The 20,506-nt window shown below is 43.8% G+C and overlaps 1 protein-coding gene across 3 annotated transcripts in view; it reads right to left on the bottom strand.

Annotated features, from left to right (window-relative positions):
* Positions 1 to 3,210: 3,210 nt before the first annotated feature.
* Positions 3,211 to 20,506, bottom strand: part of zmp:0000000936 (interleukin-1 receptor type 1) — a 36,655-nt gene continuing 19,359 nt past the window's right edge. For 2 of the 3 annotated variants that reach the window (XM_036974836.1, XM_036974837.1), the window contains exons 7-11: positions 19,856 to 19,988; positions 18,991 to 19,142; positions 17,453 to 17,596; positions 4,203 to 4,370; positions 3,468 to 3,958 (exon numbers count right to left, since the gene is read on the bottom strand). In XM_036974836.1, coding sequence (XP_036830731.1) covers positions 3,468 to 3,958; positions 4,203 to 4,370; positions 17,453 to 17,596; positions 18,991 to 19,142; positions 19,856 to 19,988 — 1,088 coding nt within the window. Of the gene's footprint in view, positions 3,959 to 4,202; positions 4,371 to 17,452; positions 17,597 to 18,990; positions 19,143 to 19,855; positions 19,989 to 20,506 lie in introns of all 3 variants that reach the window. The other variant, XM_036974835.1, reaches the window with a different exon arrangement.

Here is a 20,506-nt window from a genome sequence, read left to right on the forward strand (position 1 = left end):
TCGGAGGTTTACATACACTTTAGCCAAATACATTTAAACTCAGTTTTTCACAAATCCTGACATTTAATCCAAGTAAAAATTCCCTGTTTTAGGTCAGTTAGGATCACCACTTAATTTTAAGAATGTGAAATGTCAGAATAATAGTAGAGAAAATTATTTATTTCAGATTTTATTTATTTCATCACATTCCCAGTGGGTCAGAAGGTCACTTGCCTTTAAATAGCATTGCCTTTAAATGGTTTAACTTGGGTCAAACATTTTGGGTAGCCTTCCACAAACTTCCCACAATAAGTTTGGTGAATTGTGGCCCATTCCTCCTGACAGAGCTGGTGTAACTGAATCAGGTTTGTAGGCCTCCTTGCTCACACACACTTTTTCAGTTCTGCCCACAAATTTTCTATAGGATTGAGGTCAGGGCTTTGTGATGGCCAGTCCAATACCTTGACATTGTTGTCCTTAAGCCATTTTGCCACAACTGTGGAAGTATGCTTGGGGTCTTTGTCCATTTGGAAGACCCAATTGCGATCCACATAATTTTTCTTCCTCACGATGCCATCTATTTTGTGAAGTGCACCAGTCCCTCCTGCAGCAAAGCACCCCCACAACATGATGCTGCCACCCTGTGCTTCACGGTTGGGATGGTGTTCTTCGGCTTCAAAGCCTCCTCCTTTATCCTCCAGACATAACGATGGTCATTATGGCCAAACAGTTATATTTTTGTTTCATCAGACCACAGGACATTTCTCCAAAAAGTATGATCTTTGTCCCCATGTGCAGTTGCAAACCATAGTCTGGCTTTTTTATGGCGGTTATGGAGCAGTGGCTTCTTCCTTGCTGAGCGGCCTTTCAGGTTATGTTGATATAGGACTTGTTTTACTGTGGATATAGATACTTTTGTACCTGTTTCCTCCAGCATCTTCACAAGGTCCTTTGCTGTTGTTCTGGGATTGATTTGCACTTTTCACACCAAAGTACATTCATCTCTAGGAGACAGAACGCGTCTCCTTCCTGAGCTGTATGACGACTGCGTGGTCCCATGGTGTTTATACTTGCGTACTATTGTTTGTACAGTTGAACGTGGTACCTTCAGGCATTTGGAAATTGCTCTCAAAGATGAACAAGACTTGTGGAGTTCTACAAAAAAAAATTCTGAGGTCTTGGCTGATTTCTTTTGATTTTCCCACGATGTCAAGCAAAGAGGCCCTGAGTTTGAAGGTAGGCCTTGCAATACATCCACAGGTACACCTCCAATTGACTCAAATGATGTCAATTAGCCTATCAGAAACTTCTAAAGCCATGAGATCATTTTCTTGAATTTTCCAAGCTGTTTAAAGGCACAGTCAACTATAGTGAATTATAAGTTAAATAATGTGTCTGTAAACAATTGTTGGAAAAATTACTTGTCAAGCACAAAGTAGATATCCTAACCGACTTGCCAAAACTATAGTTTGTTAACCAGAAATGTGTGGAGTGGTTGAAAAACGAGTTTTAATGACTCCAACCTAAGTGTATGTAAACTTCCGACTTCAACTGTAAATCCGAGATGCTCCATTTAGTATAATATCTTATATTTCATATGTTACTGTATGTATTAATTTGAAGATGTCCATCATCCATTTTGCATGATATGTTACAAATTGCAATACTTCGATATGTTACAATTTTGCAAAACGTACAATATTTTACGAATTGTAAAACATGTCACGAATTCCAATTTGTTGTTGCTAATGTTAGCTAGGTGGCTAATGCTAACATTAGCTAGGCTAGGGGTTAGAGTTAGCTCAGCTTTTCCCAAACTTGGTCCTGGGGACCCCAAAGGGTGCATGTTTTTTTATTATTCCCCTAGCACTACACAGCTGATTCAAATAATCAAAGCTTTATGATTAGTTGATTATTTTTATCAGCTGTGTAGTGCTAGGGTATAAACCAAACGTCCACCCCTTGGGGACTCGAGGGCCGAGTTTGGAAAACTCTGGGTTAGCTAAAAGGGTTAAGAGTAGGCTTAGAGTTAAGGGAAAGGTTAGCTAACATGCTAAATAGTTGCAAAGTAGCAAGTAGTTGCAACTTTGTTATTAGCAAAAATTGTCCGTGATGAGATCCGAACACGCAACTAGGCATTCTCGTGATACGCGTTTTTGCCTTAAGTTTGGTCTCATGTAACTAAACCAAACGTAACATATCATACTAATTTGGGTGTCCCAGATGTACTTTACTATGTTATGTAAAGTCAGACAAGGCTACTTAACTTGGCCCAGTAAGAAATTGGAAGGTGACGTGTTTGTAGACCTATTGAAGAAAAGCCATTCCCATCTAAAGTGGTTAAATGTTATTTCCCATAAGTCTACTTGTGAAAACACTTGTCAAAGTTTAGGTAGGCCTATACGCCTACTACTACTACTCCTACAGCACATACCACGCTAATAATTCATTATTAAGCCTTATAGGACTAAATGTCAGCAATATTTTCACTGATCATCATCTTTGAAAACATGATCAGTCCACTTATTAACATTGTTTAATTAAACTATTATAATTAACCATTTGATTATTTTTAATAGTCACTTTATCTCCACTTGACATGAATTAAAATAGGCTACTTAAAATGATATATATATATTAGATGTCAGTAAGTTATTCATAAATACTTAGGCCTACTTATGCATTATTAATTGCATTCATAAATATTACACATATAGCTCAATGGATGATTAACATCAATCTGTGTCACACCCTGACCTTAGTTATCTTTGTTTTTTTATTATTATTTTGGTTAGGTCAGGGTGTGACAAGGGTGGTATGTGTTTTTGTCTTGCCTAGGGTTTTTTGTAATTCTATGGGGTTTTGGTATGTCTAGGTATATGTAGGTCTATGTGGCCTGAATTGGTTCCCAATCAGAGACAGCTGTTTATCGTTGTCTCTGATTGGGGATCCTATTTAGGTTGCCATTTTCCATTTTGGTTTTGTGGGTTATTGTCTGTGTAGTTGCATGTCAGCACTCGTGTTATATAGCGGCACGTTCGTTTTGTTATTTTGTTTAGTGTTCTTCGTTTAATAAAGAAGAACGTATTCATATCACACTGCGCCTTTGTCACGTTCGTCGTATTGATGAGACCATCTGAGAAACCATTCTTTCAACAATCCTTAATAAATAAAGGAACATTTTGGTGGGAGGATTTTTAAAATAGAAACAAAAACATCAAATAAATAATATAGAATATACTGTGAAATCTTTATTAAAGCTCTCACACAGATTTGGTGTGTATGTACAACATGGTAGCAGTGTTCCATAATGTGTGTGCGTGCGTGTGTGACTGGCTCTGCCAATATGGTCACTACCAAGTGTTATTTTATACTCTCCATGGTATCAGAAGATCTTTCATTCAACAGATTTCCTCCTCACGTTGGTCATTTGAACATCCATCCATAACATGTCAACACTGTCCTCTCCCAACCGCCCATCTATCCCTTCAGATGTTCAACAGACTGTTCTTCTCTGGACACTTTGTCCTCTTGCCCCTCACAGGCATATAATACCTCAGTTCCTTCCAGAAGTGTGAGGATGAGGAATGAGAGGGTGAGGAGAAAGAGGGTGAAGACCCTCTCTTCTCCTTCACCTCCTCTTCCCCCCACCTCCCACACCTCAACCCTCTGGTCCTCCTAGTCCTGCTACTCTTCCACCAGCAGACAGCACCCTGGCGCTCCCGGAGGTGGCGCACCGACTCGGGGAAGAAGGCGAGCTGTGTGGGGGTGATCTCTTCCAGCTCCACCAGAACCACCTTAAGGGAACCCTCCAGCAGTGCACGGTGCATAGCCATCTGCCTCTCAAAGCTCTTCCAGGTCTCCAGGACATCGCTGCTGCTGCTGTCACTCTGACCTCCACTGCAGAACGTAGAGCCAGTGTAGACAAGGAGGAGACGCCGGCTGGCCCACATACTCTCCTCCACAGCATCTACTACGGCTAGAGGGTGTGGGCGAGGGAGGAGAAGAGGGAGGGGCAAGAGGGACAATGGGTATTAAAACACTTTTTTATGATTAAGATGGTTTCAGAAGTTCTTTATGATTTCAGAAAAGGTTCCAAATATTTAATCATCATACGACATGTGTACTAACGCCAAGGCTTTAGCTCAGCAGACTAACACAGACCTGTGACGCCCAGGAGCCCCAGGTTTGAACCCAGTCAATCACATATGCAGATGTCTTACCGTCCCCTGGTAGGCTGTCCCGGCCCAGAATAAAGAGCCTGTAGCCACACCTCCCCTCGAGAACCTGGGGCAATGTGTGGAGGGCAAACATTTCCACCTCCCCACTGGCCACGCTCCCAGAGAGATGGGGATACGCCACATATGCATCATACAGCTTTCCATCAGACTCTGCCACATGCAGAAGAGGGTTAAAAACAACAGGTGTGTTAGTGCTGGGCTAGAGCAAAAGCCTCCACTGCACTGCCAAACGGAGGAGTCTTGGTTATGTCTGACACCATAGTTACTTGTGTTTTATGGTTACATGGCCTATTCATTGCCTCGTAGAAAACTGCATCTCCCTCTTTCCTCTGAGTCATGGAAATGATGTGCTGGCATCGCTGTGGGATGTGCTACAGTACCTCGCTACACTTGCTGCTGATTTTACTTGTGGTCAGGTGGGGAGTGTGAAACAAGCAATGCAACGTGCATGTGTGTGGGCCAGGGAGGTTGTGGTGAGATGTACTTTATGTAATCTGGTGTCGGAATGTACGTTTATGTTAGTGCAAGTTGTTTCCGTTGTGTGAATGCACAGTATGTGTCGGAGCCAAAAGGCCCTTTAAAGAAGAATTATAATTTCTGAATCATTTGAAGGATATGCATTATTTTTTAGATGGTCACTTATTTACCTGAGCCATGATTGACAGCTTGAACCTGCCCACTCTACTGGGAAGCAAAAGTCATTATGGGGAGGTAGTTTGGGAAGCTAGGGGGGGCGTGGGGGGGGGGGGGGGGGGCGTGGGGGGGGGGGGAGTCCTAGCACTGGTTGGAGGCTAGCACACTAACAACATTTCATATTATACTTTACACATAACACACTGAGGTACAAAAGGCATTGCATTGTCCTTGAAAGTTTAATTTAGTTATGAATGAAGACGTGTGGCACTCTATGGAACCCTGATTCTAAAGGAGAACAAAGGAATGAAAGATGTGTTGAATCTTAAGTCAACTATTGCTAGAGCAGTGGCAAATTTAGACTTGGAAGCTACTACAAGTTGGAAACTGTAGCTCTATGGATTTGGCACGCCAGTGACTGACTATTGGAAAACGAAGCACATGGAGCAGCATTAAATAATGGCATGCGGATGCGGGATTTATGAATGAAAAAAGTAAAAGCTATCGGTAAATAGATTAATTGTGCGTGTAAGGATACAAAACCTACATGGAATAAAGGAATGTTAACAATTTCTGTTGATTGTTGCTACTTGTGGGGATTGTAAATATTAAGAAAATCGTTGAAACGTGTTTGTCGTAAATCTGCTCAATGCGCACTCATGGAATGGAAACAGTAAATAAGTGCGCCTGATCAACACAACTGAAACAAACACGAGATTGCAAATACAGTTTGGATTGGAAATGATCGTGATTGAAATGTGTTTTTGCGTAAATAATTGATGACAACCGAAGACGACATGGACAAAAATGTCTGAGCCCATGGCTGCTGAGCAAAAACTGACTAAGCTTATTGGCTATTGTAGGGCACAGCTTAGAATATTAACGGAATTAAATAAATGCGCTATTGGTTAATAAAGAAAGTGTTGACCAAGTAACTTTTCTTGCTGATGGGTTTCTGAATGAATTCATACAGCTTCATAAATCTATTCAAGCTCTATTATAGGATGATGAAAATGGTGGGGATCAAATGGATTGGTTCGACCCAAAATGATATGGTTTGATGAATTTATGGATAAATGGGTTGGTGATGCAAATTCCCTGGTCACTGAAATAGATGCCGATGACAATGTGTCAAAAAACTCTAGAAGGTTCTCAAAGGCTTCATCCACAACTTCAAGTCGGATAAGAGCTGAAACTGAAAGAGCTGCTCTCTTGGCCAAGGCAGATGCACTCAAAGATAAGCACCAAGTTGAGATAGAAGAAGCAAAAATACTAGCTGAGTTAAAAGCCAAAAAGCCCCTTAAAAGGTATGGAAGAACATGAAGATTCCTTACAAAATGGGACCAAAGACGCCAAAGGATGGCATGAATTTATATCATGAGGAGTCCAGAAGAATGACGCCTCTTAGAACCCTGGAAAAGTTCTCCATAGAAGACGGATTGAACTCACCAGAGGAGGATGAAATGTATGCTAGTCCTCACCTAACTCACCAGAGGAGGATGAAATGTATGCTAGTCCTCACCTGAACCCAAAGTGCAGTCAAGATGCATGGCTAGGAGTAGCCCCCAACATATCATCATGGCCAGCAGGTGGCACCAATATGCCAAGCAATTCTGAGCAGTTTATATTTGCTGATGTCCGACCTACACAGACAAAATTAAGTGACTGAACTCATTGTCAAGCAGCAAAGGCTGTCACTACATCCTGTCAGAAAAATTCTGTGTTTACAGGTGACCTACTTTAATACCAGTCATTCATAATAGCCTTTGAACATGGTATTGACAGCAAAGCTGACAGCAGTCAAGACAAGCTTTATTTCTTAGAGTAATATAAATTACAAATGGTCAAGCAAGAGAACTAGTCTGCAGCTGTCATCATATGGAACCTGGGGTGGGTTACAGGGAAGCTAGGAGGCTATTAGAACAGCATTTTGGAAATGGAATTAGAATATCAACTGCTTACATAGAGAAAGCTTCGGGCTGGTCTGCCATTAAAACTGATGGTAATGCTCTTCACGCATACGCACTGTTCTTGCGACAATGTTGGAATGTTATGCTACATATTGAATTTATGGATGAAATTAATGTCACCTCAAATATGAGAATAATCATTTAAAAATTACCATTCAAACTTAGAGACAACTGGAGATCTGTAGCCTGTGATAGTCAATAATTAACTAAGGAGCATGTTCTCATTGAGAGGCAGGCCCGCATCTCCTCTGATCCCGTCTTTGGAGATGTCCAAGACCCTTTCACTGGGAAAAAAAACTCCAAACCCCAAACTCTAAAACCAAAACTTCAGCTGAAGTCAGGAAGTGAAAGGAGGCTATGCTACACTTTCACCAAAGTGAAAAGGAAACCCGTCAGAAAGTTGCACTGCAAAAACTATGCATCCTTTTACACTATGGAAGCATGTAAAAGGATGAGGTCAAAGCCACATAAAGAAAAAGGTAGCGTTTCTAAATGCATATGCTTAGGATGCTTGATCAAAGGTCATATGAGCAAAGCTGGTGTGCGCAAGGAAATTAACTGATATGTGAGAAAAAAACACCCCAGTATGCTACACATTAAAGTGGAGGAATGGGTTGAAAGAGACAACAGGACACTGTGTGCACTGCTATGGTTTCTCTCCCTACAAGTGGCCACACTGGGGCTGGCAATGAAGGCTGTAGTCTTGCCATCATGCCTGTGCCTGCCTCTTTAGATCCCAGCAGTTCAGCAACATTCTGTACAGAGAAGCTTGTCAGATCTCAACATCAGGGGAAAGAGAATGGACATTCTGTTAAAGACAATGGGACAGAGGAAACCAGTGGGCTGTTACAAAATAAACAGACTGGATGTATGTGGTTTTAGAACTTCCAGAGGTATACACTCATTCCCGTCACAAAGGAAAGTATCCCCTTACAAGATCATATTTATAGCCAGCAGCATACCACCCAGTAGGAGGCACTGATTGGGGACGGTGCCGTAACTATTCCCCAGGTTGTTGCTGTAAATGAGAATGTGTGCTCAGTCAACTTACCTAAAAAAGAAAAAAAATTCAGGCATTGATCATATTTGAATATCAGGCATTGGTCACTCTTTACAGTATTGATGCAGATGTGAAACTTATCATTAGGAGTCAAGAGACCCTATGCTGCAAAAACTGTCCTTGGATGGTAAATGGATCACTCGGTAGCTGTCATGATGGGCCATGTGTGGCAGTGAACAGAGTATCAGTTGATAGCTTAGAACAGCTGCTGATCAAACATTACAGAGACTTTCCAGAGCTCACACTGAGAAAAGTTAATTATCTGTTGAAGACCAGCGCTTCCTTCAAATTGCATCTAACTCTGTTACACTTAAAGAAGGACACTACCACCTTCAACTACACTTTCGGAAGGAGGAAGTGAATATGCCGCTCACAACCTCAAAATTAATTTTGAATATAATAAAGTCTTATTCGAGGAATATAAAGGATTTCTAAATGATGTGTTAAAGCAAGGGCATGCAGAAAAGGTGCCTCAGGACCAGCTGCTCCGGCAGGATGGACGAGTGTGGTACATCCCACAACATGGTGTGTACCAACCAACTAAGAAAATGATGAGTGGTTTTTGACTGTACTGCTTCGTTCAAGGTCACTTCAAGGTCACACATCAAAGAACTGCTTTAAGGCCCAGATTGTTCAAAAACCCTCCTAGGTGTTTGGCCAGGAGCCCATTGCTGTAATGGCTGACATAGTGGGCATGTTTCACCAGGTCAGAGTATCCCCTCAAGATGTGGACTTCCTGCGATTCCGCTGGTGGCCTGATGGAGACAAGCCAACCACTGGCTGAATACCGGATGACAGTTAATCTGTTTGGAGCTGTCTCCTCTCCCAGTTGTGCTAGTTTTGCACTAAATAAAACCACAGATGACAACAGATCTGTAAAACTGTAAAAATGAACTTATGTGGATGACCTTCTGAAATCGGTGCCCTCAGAAAGTGAAGCTTACACTCTTGTCAACGATCTGAGGGCCATCTGTGCAGGAGGAGGATTTAGACTCACAAAATGGATCAGCAACAGTCATGCTTTTCCTGGGCTCATTGCCTGCTGAAGAGAGAGCCAAGGATGTTAAGGAGCTCAACCTGGATATAGAGACCTTACCAGGGGACACAGAACTTGGAGTGCAGTGGGATGTTCAAGAGGACACCCTCTCTTTCAGAACAGCCATGAAAGCCCAACCAATCACCAGAAGAGGCATATTATGAGTCGTCTGCTCTGTGCATGACCCTCAGTGTTTTTGGTTCCATTTGTCCTGACTGGAAGAAAAATACTCCCAAGAGCTATGTAGACTGGACTGTGGATGGGATGAGGAGATCCCAGAGGTCTTTGTTGTGCAGTGAAGGAAATGGCTTTTTGATTTATAACAATTGACTGGTTTCCACGTGTCCAGATGTAATAAACCGTCTGGTTAAGAAAAACTTAAGTCTGCACAGCTTCATCACTTCAGTGATGCCATTTAGGCTGGTGTCACGACTTCTGCTGAAGTCGATGCCTCTCCTTGTTCGGGTGGTGCTAGGCGGTCGACGTCACCAGTCTTCTAGCCATCATTGATCAATTTTTCATTGGTTTTGTCTTGTCTTCCTACACACCTGGTTTCAATCCCATTCATTACCTGTTGTGTATTTAACCCTCTGTTTCCCATCATGTCTTTGTCAGAGATTGTTTCTTGTTTCAGTTTCGTGTTGTTTGTATTTGGTGCGCAACGGGTCCTCGTACCCAATTTGTTTAATTTGTATCCATGGTTTTGGAGTTATGTTTTGTTTTATTAAATTACTCCATTTACCGAGTTTATTCTCCTGCGCCTGACCTCCCTGCCACCTATACACAAAAAAGTCAGCATGGAGGTGGAGGAGCGCATCATGGAACATACGGCGATGATTTTCAAACTGAGCGTTGTCATGGATCACGTTGTCCAGAGACAGGGAGTTTTCCCAGCGCCTCCACCAGCACAACCAGGGTCTCCCCTGAACGCCCCTTTCCCACCTGAACCTAACAGATTTCAGTTATCCATGCCACAGGGATAAGACGGAGATGCTGCCGGCTGCCAGGGTTTCCTTCTCCAACTAAGCCTGTACCTGGCCACGGTCCACCCAGCTCCATCGGACCGTGAGAGGCGTTTCACCCTCGTCGGGAAAGCCCTGGAGTGGGCCAGCGCTGTGTGTGGAGTTCACCCGCTGTTTCCGGACAGTATTCGACCACCCACCTGAGGGCAGAGCGGCGGGTGAGCGCCTCTACCATCTGAGGCAGGAGAAGAAGAGCGCCCAAGAGTTTGCACTGGAGTTTAGGACCCTGGCTGCCGGAGCTGGATGGAGCAACCGGGCCTTAATCGACCATTACTACTGTAGTCTACGTGAGGACGTCCGTCGGGAGCTGGCTTGCAGAGACACCACCCCCACCTTTGACCAGCTGGTGGACCTGTCCATCCGGCTGGACAACCTGCTGGCTACTCACGGACGTCCAGATCGGGGTCTGGTTGTTCCATCCTCCCGCACACCCTCTCCGATACCTATGGAGCTGGGAGGTGCGGTGCACAGGGAGAACGGAGGGGGTTCCTGCTCGTGCCCCATATGTGGACAGAGGCCACACTGCTGGTCGGTGCCGGGTTGGTTCCTCTGGGTATCGAGGCGACAGGCAGGGCACTCTGGCGTCACCCCAGGTGAGTAGGCACCATTCTCATCCAGAGCCCTCTGTTGCACATATGTTTGTCTCTGTTACCTTTCCTGAATTTTCTCCGCGTTCCCAGCATAAGGCGCTAGTAGATTCAGGCGTGGCTGGGAATTGAATTAATAAAGGATTAGCTCATAGTTTTGGGATTCCCATTGTTCCTGTAAATATGCCTTTCCCCGTTCATGCCTTAGATAGTCGACCATTAGGGTCAGGGTTTATCAGGGAGGCCACCGCTCCTTTGAGTATGGTAACACAGGGGGTCACAGGGAAAAGATGAGTATTTTCTTATTGATTCTCCTGTGTATTCCGTGGTGCTGGGCCTACCCTGGTTAGCTTGTCATAACCCTACTGTTTCGTGGCCACAGAGGGCTCTCACGGGGTGGTCGCGAGAGTGTTCAGGTAGGTGTTTAGGGGTTTCCGTTGGTACTACTACGGTGGAAAGTCCAGACCAGGTCTCCACCGTGCGCATCCCCCCAGAATATGCCGATTTGGCTCTCGCCTTCTGTAAAAAGAAGGCGACTCAATTACCACCCCATCGACGGGGGGATTGTGTGATAGATCTCATGGTAGGCGCTGCACTTCCCAGGAGTCACGTGTATCCCCTGTCGCGAGCGGAGATGGTGGCTATAGAGACATATGTCTCCGAATCCCTGCGTCAGGGGTACATTCAGCACTCTATTTCTCCCGTCTCCTCAAGTTTCTTTTTTGTGAAGAAGAAGGATGGAGGTTTGCGCCCGTGCATTGATTATCGAGGTCTCAATAAAATCACGGCGAGGTATAGTTACCCGCTACCTCTTATCGCTACGGCGATTGAGTCAATGCACAGGGAGCACTTCTTCACTAAACTGGATCTCAGGAGTGCGTACAATCTGGTGCGAATTAAGAAGGGAGACGAGTGGAAGGCAGCATTTAGTACCGCGTCATGCCGTATGGGTTGATGAATGCTCCATCAGTCTTCCAATCATTTGTGGATGAGATTTTCAGAGACCTGCACGGGCAGGGTGTAGTGGTGTATATTGAGGACATTCTGAAAGACCGGGAGCTGTTGGCTGTCGTCAGGGCCTTGAAGGCGTGGAGACATTGGCTTGAGGGGGCTAAACACTGATTTTTCTCATCTGGACTGACCATCGCAATCTGGAGTACATCCAGGAGGCGAGGAGACTGAATCCTCGCCAGGCAAGGTGGGCCATGTTTTTCACCCGTTTTGTGTTTACCCTCTCTTACAGACCAGGCTCCCAGAATGTGAAGGCAGACGCACTGTCCTGGCTGTGTGACACAGAGGAGCGGTCCATGGATCCCACTCCCATACTCCCAGCCTCTTTTGGTGGCGCCGGTGGTGTGGGAGCTGGACGCGGACATTGAGCAGGCGTCACGTGCAGAGCCCTTTCCCCTTCAGTGTCCAGCTGGGCGTCTGTACGTTCCGTCTTCTGTCCGCGACCGACTGATCTATTGGGCCCACACGTCACCCTCCTCTGGTCATCCTGGGATAGGTCGGATGGTGCGCTGTCTTGATGGGAGGTACAGGTGGCCCACTTTAGCTAAGGACGTGAGGATTTATGTTTCCTCCTGCTCAGTGTGCGCCCAGAGCAAGGCTCCTATACACCTGCCCAGAGGTAAGTTACAACCCTTACCCGTTCCACAACGGCCGTGGTCACAGCTGTCGGTGGATTTCTTAACTGATCTTTCACCTTCACAGGGTAGCACCACGATCCTGGTCGTTGTGGATCGTTTTTCTATGTCCTGTCATCTCCTCCCTTTGCCCAGTCTCCCTACGGCCTCAGAAACTGCGGAGGATCTGTTTACACACGTCTTCCGGCACTACGGGGTGCCTGAGGATATAGTGTCTGATCGAGGTCCCCAGTTCACGTCAAGGGTCTGGAAGGCGTTCATGGAACATCTGGGGGTCTCGGTCAGCCTTACCTCAGGTTTACACCCCGAGAGTAATGGGCAGGTGGAGAGAGTTAACCAGGATGTGGGTAGGTTTCTGCATTCTTATTACCAGGACAGAGATGGCCCAGAACTCACTACACCACTCCTCCACTAACCTTTCTCCTTTTCAATGTGTATTAGGGTATCAGCCAGTTCTGGCTCCATGGCATCAGAGTCAGACCGAGGCTCCTGCGGTGGACAATTGGTTCCGGCGCGTGGAGGAAACCTGGGAGGCCGCCCACGTCCACCTTCAGCGTGCCATACTGTGCCAGAAAGTTGGCGCAGACCGTCACCGCAGTGAGGCCCCGGTGTTTGCACCAGGGGACAGGGTCTGGCTCTCGACCTGAAACCTGCCCCTCTGCCTGCCCTGCCTGAAGCTGGGTCCGCGGTTTGTGGGGCCGTTTAAAGTCCTGAGGAGAGTGAACGAGGTATGTTATAGGTTACAGCTACCCACTAATTACCGTATTAATCCCTCGTTCCATGTGTCTCTCCTCAGGCCGGTGGTGGCTGGATGTTCCTCCACCCCTCGAGGGGGTCCCGGTGAACTCCGTTCAATACATTTTGGATTCGAGGCGTCGGGCGAGGGGCCTTCAGTACCTCGTGAACTGGGAGGGGTACGGTCCGGAGGAGAGATGCTGGGTTCCGATGGAGGACGTATTAGATCCTTCCATGCTGCGAGAATTTCACCGGCTCCATCCCGATCGCCCTGCGCCTCGCCCTCCGGGTCGTCCCAGAGGCTGGAGCCGCGCGTCAGGGGTGGGGGTACTGTCACTACTTCTGCCGAAGTCGATGCCTCTCCTTGTTCGGGTGGTGCTCGGCGGTTGACGTCACCGGTCTTCTAGCCATCATTGATACATTTTTCATTTTCCATTGGATTGGAGATGTTTAAAAAGAGCTGTAACATGGCTACTGAAAGACTTGTTCTGCAGCAACTGTGTCAGAATAGACAAAGAACTGACAGAAAGTAAAGATAAAAAGACTGTAGAAAAGCATACAAAGAAGTTCAGAGCTTTCTTGTGTGGTCAAAGCTTGTCTGTTGAGGACAAGGCACAGGCTGAGAAAACCATTGTAAGATGCAGCCAATGGCAATCTTTCCCTCAGGAGATTGCTTATCTGGAGGAAGATGGGCATGTCAAAAGAAATAGCACCATCTTCAGACTGGATCCTATTCTGCAGGATGGACTACTGAGAGTTGGAGGAAGGTTAAGGAGGGCTGCAATGCCAGAGGATATTAAACCTCCAGTCATTCTTGGTAAAGGCAGCCACCTCTCCACACTCATCTTGAGAAACATACACAATCAGATTGAACACAGTGGACGGAATCATATGCTCTCCAAATTAAGACAGAGGTATTGGGGAGTGCACGCTAACTCTGCTACAGGGAAGATCTTAAAAGCATGCATCTTCTTTCGACGATAGACAGCCAGAGTGGGAGGACAGAAGACGGCTGACCTCCCCAAGAGCCGTGTATCACCTGACCTGCCACCACATATGTAGGCACTGACTACTTTGAACCGATAGAGGTGAAGTGTGGCCGCTCCAACATCAAAATATATGGTGTTATATTCACGTCTAACCAGCCGCACCCTCAATCTAGAAGTAGCATCTTCCCTTGACATATATTTCTATTTGGGGTCCCTATTTGATTTTTTAATATTGAATTCAGTCTAGTATGAGAACGGTAGCCCCTATCTGCAAAAGCAGGGTGTCTGCGGAAAGCTGAGTATCTTGGCTATTGATCGGAGATGGAGACAGATACAATACCTTGTGGATCTGTTCTGGATTAGATGAATAAAGGAGTACCTTCCTTTGACGGAAGAGGGGTAAAAGCTGAACCTCAAGAAAAGTATTCTCAGAACAGATGATTTCGTGCTTATCGTGGACAGCACAACACCCAGGAACACTTGGATGATGGGAAGTGTCATTAAACCTATTCAAGACTCAAAAGGTCATATTCGGAGCGTAGTCCTTAAGACCAAAACATCTGTCTTGGAACGACACATCACCAAATTAGGTCTGCCCCAGGAAGCAGCAGATAATTAAATATACAGAACAGTACACCCTCATACAGAATGATGGTATTAAATACATTTTGAAGTGTACCATATGAAATTAGGAAGAACTTCAGTTTTGAATATGAAGATAAGTTATGGCTCCTTGAAGATTTCAGTTGAAATTATAATTGTTTTGTTAATGGCAGCCACAATTAGGGTCCGGTAATGTAGGAGCCACAAGGCCCTTTAAAAAAATATTTGAATTTATGATTAATTAGAAGGATATGCATTATTATTTAGATGAGCTTCCCATATTATGGTTACTTATTTCCCTGAGCCATGATTGACAGCTTGAATATGCCCACTATACTGCGGAGCGAATGTCAATATGGGGAGGTAGTTTGGGAAGCTAAGGGGGAGTCCTAGCACTGGTTAGGGACTACACCACTAACAACATTTCATATTATACTTTACATATAACACACTGAGGTACAAAAGGTACATTGTTATTGAAAGTTTAATTTAGTTATGAATGAAGACGTGTGGCACTCTATGGAACCCTGATTCTAAAGGAGAACAAAGGAATGAAAGTGTATGAACTTAAATCAACTATTGCTAGAGCAGTGACTTGGAAACCACTGCAGTATGCAATCAGTCTGCAGATGTGTGCGTGCATTTATGCCTGCGTGATTGCACTCAGGCATGTTTTTGTGAATGTTTCCATGAGTGGGTGTTTGCAATATACAGTACCAGTCAAAAATGTACACACCTACTCATTCAAGGGTTTCTTTATTTTTACTATTTTCAACATTGTAGAATAATAGTGCAGCCATCAAAACTATGAAATAACACATATGGAATCATGTAGTAACCACAAAAAAAGTGGCCGTAGGTGCACAAATATATTTGAGATTTTAGATTCTTCAGAGTAGCCACCCTTTGCCTTGATCACAGCTTTGCACACTCTTGACATTCTCTTAACCAGCTTCATGAGGTAGTCACCTGGAAGGCATTTCAATTAACAGGTGTGCCTTGTTCAAAGTTCATTTGTGAAATGTATTTCCTTCTTAATGCATTTGAGCCAATCAGTTGTGTTGTGACATGGTAGGGGTGGTACAGTGGGGCAAAAAAGTATTTAGTCAGCCACCAATTGTGCAAGTTCTCCCACTTAAAAAGATGAGAGAGGCCTGTAATTTTCATCATAGGATTCACTTCAACTATGACAAACAAAATTAGAAAAAAGAAATCCAGAAAATCACATTGTAGGATTTTTAATTAATTTATTTGCAAATTATGGTAGAAAATAAGTATTTTGTCACCTACAAACAAGCAAGATTTCTGGCTCTCACAGACCTGTAACTTCTTATTTTGTCTGTCATAGTTGTGTACCTATGCACCTAATTACAGGCCTCTCATCTTTTTAAGTGCAAGAACTTGCACAATTGGTGGCTGACTAAATACTTTTTTGCCAAAATGTATACAGAATAAGGTAATATAGCAAATAGGGCTAAGTCCATATTACGACAAGAACAGCTCAAATAAGCAAAGAGAAACGACAGTCCATCATTACTTTAAGATATGAAGGTCAGTTAATTCAGAAAATTAAGAACTTTTAAAGTTTCTTCAGGGTCATTCGCAAAAACCATCAAGCACTGTGATGAAACTGGCTCTCATGAGGACCGCCACAGGAAGACCCAGAGTTACATCCGCTGCAGAGGATAAGTTCATTAGAGTTACCAGCCTCAGAAATTGCAGCCCAAATAAATGTGTCCTGGAGTTCAAATAACAGACATCTCAACATCAACCGTTCAGAGGAGCCTGCATGAATGAGGCCTTCATGGTCGAATTGCGGCAAATAAATCACTACTATAGGACACCAATAATAAGAAGACACTTGCTTGGGCCAAGAAACACAAGCAATGGACATTAGACTTGTGGAAATCTGTCCTTTGGTCTGATGAGTCCAAATTTGAGATTTTTGGTTCCAAACGCTGTGTCTTTCTGAGACGCAGAGTAGGTGAACGGATGATCTCCGCATGTGTGGTTCCCACTGTGAAGCATGGAGGAGGAGGTGTGATGGTGCTTTGCTGGTGACACTGTCTGATTTATTTCAAATCCAAGGCACACTTAACCAGCATGTCTACCACAGCATTCTGTAGTGATACGCCATCCCATCTGGTTTGCACTTAGTGGGACTATAATTTGTTTTTCATCAGGACAATGGCCCAACACACCTCCAGGCTGTGTAAGAGCTACTATTTCATCAAGAAGGAAAGTGATGGAGTGCTGCATCAGATGATCTGGCCTCCACATTTGTAACGAGTACGCTAGTCGGGAAGCAAGTACAGGGAGTGAATATAATAATAAATGAAACATGGAACAAAACAATTAACACGAGTAGCGTACAGACATAACACAGGAACAGAACCAATAACACCTGAAGAAAGAACCAAGGGGAGTGACAGATATAGGGAAGGTAATCAGGAAGGTGATGGAGTCCAGGTGAGTGTCATGAGGCGCAGGTGCGCGTAACCTTGGTGGCTGGTGTGCATAATGAGACAACTGGCAACATCGAGTGCCGGAGAGGGGGAGCGGGAGTAAACGTGACAACAATCATCCGACCTCAACCCAATTGAGATGGTTTGGGATGAGTTGAACTGCAGAGTCTAGGAAAAGCAGCCTACAAGTGCTCAGCATGTGAGAACTCCTTCAATACATAGAAAAGCATTCCAGGTGATGCTGGTTGAGAGAATGCCAAGAGTGTGCAAAGCTGTCATCAAGGCAAAGGGTGGCTACTTTGAAGAATTTGTTTAACACTTTTGGTTACTTAATGATTCCATATGTGTCATTACATACATTTGATGTATTCACTATTATTCTACACTGTATAAAATAGTACAAATAAAGAAAACCCTTGAATGAGTAGGTGTGTCCAAACCTTCGACTGGTACTGTATGTGCTGTAAAGCTTCTCTCAATACATACCTGTGTTTGTGTAGAGAAATGGGAACATCCTCCTGAACGACAGCACTATGTCAATCTTGAAGCGATGGTAAATAACAACACTAACAGTAAACATCAATACCAGACTCGTCAGTAGTACCCCAATAGGGAGCAGGTAGTTTGGATCTGTGCAGAAAAAGTCAAGAAGATAGCATTTATTATTTACGCTACCATTTTTACCCAAAGTCAAGCTGACTGGTTTTAATTCTAAAACATTTTTTTTTGTGTGTGTTGAGGTTGCAAAGTTATGAAATATATTACACTATCAAAACAAGGGTAAAGGGACAGGAGAATACGTGACTCTTCCTTTTTTGAACACCGTTATGTTGTCTTTTTGAATTATGGGGCGTTTCAGGCCCCGAAGTGAACATAATTGTACACTCACAAACTCCATTAAAAATGAGGGCTGAGGGGCTTACGTTGCAAACTTCCCTTGCTTGACCAATCTTTCCCCCAAGGGCATAAGGTGAGGGTAAGTGGACGAGGGTGTGTCTTTTATGAGTTTGAAACGCAGCCTCTGCCTTCCCGTCGTCCCAGAGAGCAAATCACGTGCACTAAAATTCTAGCGCTGGCTAAAAGAACACTGAAGGATAGTTGATAATGTGAGATTTCAAAACTTGTATAACCATGACTAGAGAGAGACTGTCAATGATTACAACAAAGAGTTGCTATTTTTATGAGTGAGTTTGTTTAAGTTCATAATCAGCACTGTCAACACCACAGGAGGTTTGTGGCACCTTACTTGGGGAGGACAGGTAATGGTGGGGGCAGAATTAGTGGAAGGGTATCAAATACACCAAACACATGCTTTCCATGTGTTTGATGCCTTTCCATTTACTCCGTTGTAGCCATTATTATGAGCTGTCCTCCCCTCAGCAGCCTCCACTGGTCAACACTTTTATAAGCCATAAAATGAGCATTCTTCCTACTTCCACTAGCGCTACAACCAGCACTACAGGAAAGTGTATAGATAGGCTTGCATTGTTATTATTAGGGTATTCTTTGATATAGAGGAATATTTCACTTTCTCTGTTCATAGGAGCAACAACATTCATTTGTGTATGGGGTGAGGTAATGCGGTGAGATTCGAATTTCACTATCTGCTGGAAGACGTTCCCTTTTAGTCAGTGTCAGTGGCGGAGTCTGCTGTTCTCCCTCCGCTGAGACTGACCATCAGATGCAAGCACCATCAGCCCAGTAAAAAAAAGTAAATGATTTAGATGTATGCTCATTCAGCTGTGCCTCAAGTAATATAACAACTAATCTATTACCTGTGTGATCATAAAGCCACCTAAAATTTGAAATCTAATTTTAAAACAATGCATTGGTAGGCAATTCAAGCAAAGCCAATATGCAAAGATAATGTATTGGGCCTATAGCCTACTGCCCAAACCTCATAGCTACAATACTGTTTTTAATAGGTTAATGTAGCATACGCTTAAGTTTTTTTAAAGTCATGTTCCAAAAAAATCTGGAGGTAGATCTCAGATTGTATTTTGACTGGTGATAACTGGTCTAACCTGTAGGGTGGAGTGTGAAGGAGGCTGAATAATAGCCTCTGTCGCTCCAGGTCTGACACGTGTAGTCAATGTAAAAGTCTTCCTCTTCCACCTCCAAGAAATTCAACTGACGCTCAATCCACACAGCAGTCTTCTCTTCTTCTCTCCACTCGCTGGTTGGGCGGGAGAGAGGGAGGGAAGATGTCAAACGATTTCCACCCGTGAACAAATAATCAAACCATGTTCACAATTGAATTGACATAAACACGGTTTCCATCCAACCATTTCATGACACATAAAAAAAAGTTACAACAGGGCTGATGGAAACAAGAAATCAAAGTCGGCTCAATTTCATAAATGTCGACAGACAATTGGGTCATTATCATAATTTGCTTGGCTGCCAATTATCATATAAAGTGATTTTGCTATTATTTATATCTCATCATATAACCTGTCTACTTTATCAGCGAACTGTTGTCTAGAGAGTATGTGCCACAACCAGATTGGAAAAGTTAGCTATATATCGCAACAGTGTTTTTGATAAAACCATCGGTTGAGTTGAAAATGCGATGGAAACCCATTTCATATATTTATTTTTTTTCCGGGACATGGGAACTTAACCCGCAAAAGTGTTTTTTCTGTGCATATTGTTTTTATGCATATTTTTAAAAATATTTGCATGATAATATGTCACTAATTGAATGGAAATCTAGCTTTAGACTGTTTGTATTCAGGGATATGAACCCCATCTTGATCTTAATGGTATATCCTTGATATGATTTCAACAGTTTGGATACTATACAGTAGAACATCCATCTGGATGACACAGAATACAGGCATATAGAAGTTTTACAGTATGTGTTGTGATGCTGCTATCTCAACCTACCTTTGTGATTCCTGAAAGACTCGCTCTGAGACATTTTCGGGAATATTGTCATCTCTAGCTATCCAATTCAAGTCCACGCATTGTCCCCCCACACTCAGCACAAACACCCGACACATCTTACTGAAGGAAGAGCCTAGGGGGCAAACATTGAATTCTTTGTAAAGTTCATACATTAATTAATGTGTACAAAGGACCCAACTAGTTGCATATACACTGAGTGTACAAAACATTAAGAACACCTGCTCTTTCCGTGACATAGCCTGACCAGGTGAATCCAAGTGAAAGCTATGATCCTTATTGATATCACCTGTTAAATCCACTTCAATCAGTGTATATGAAGGGGAGGAGACAGGTTAAATAATTATTTTCAATCCCTGAGACAATTGAGACATCGATTGTGTGTGTGTACCATTCAGAGGGTGAATGGGCAAGACAAAAGATTGAAGTGCCTTTGATCAGGGGGATCGTGTGTATCAAGAATGGTCCACCACCCAAAGGACATCCAGCCAACTTGACACAACTGTGGGAATCATTGGAGTCAACATGGGCAGCATCCCTGTGGAACACTTGGGACAACTTTTAGAGTCCATGCCCCGACGAATTGAGGCTGTTCTGAGGGAAAAATGGGGGAGGTGCAACTCAATATTAGGG

This window comes from Oncorhynchus mykiss, chromosome 3, assembly GCF_013265735.2.
Source record: "Oncorhynchus mykiss isolate Arlee chromosome 3, USDA_OmykA_1.1, whole genome shotgun sequence".
Lineage (NCBI taxonomy): Eukaryota > Metazoa > Chordata > Actinopteri > Salmoniformes > Salmonidae > Oncorhynchus > Oncorhynchus mykiss.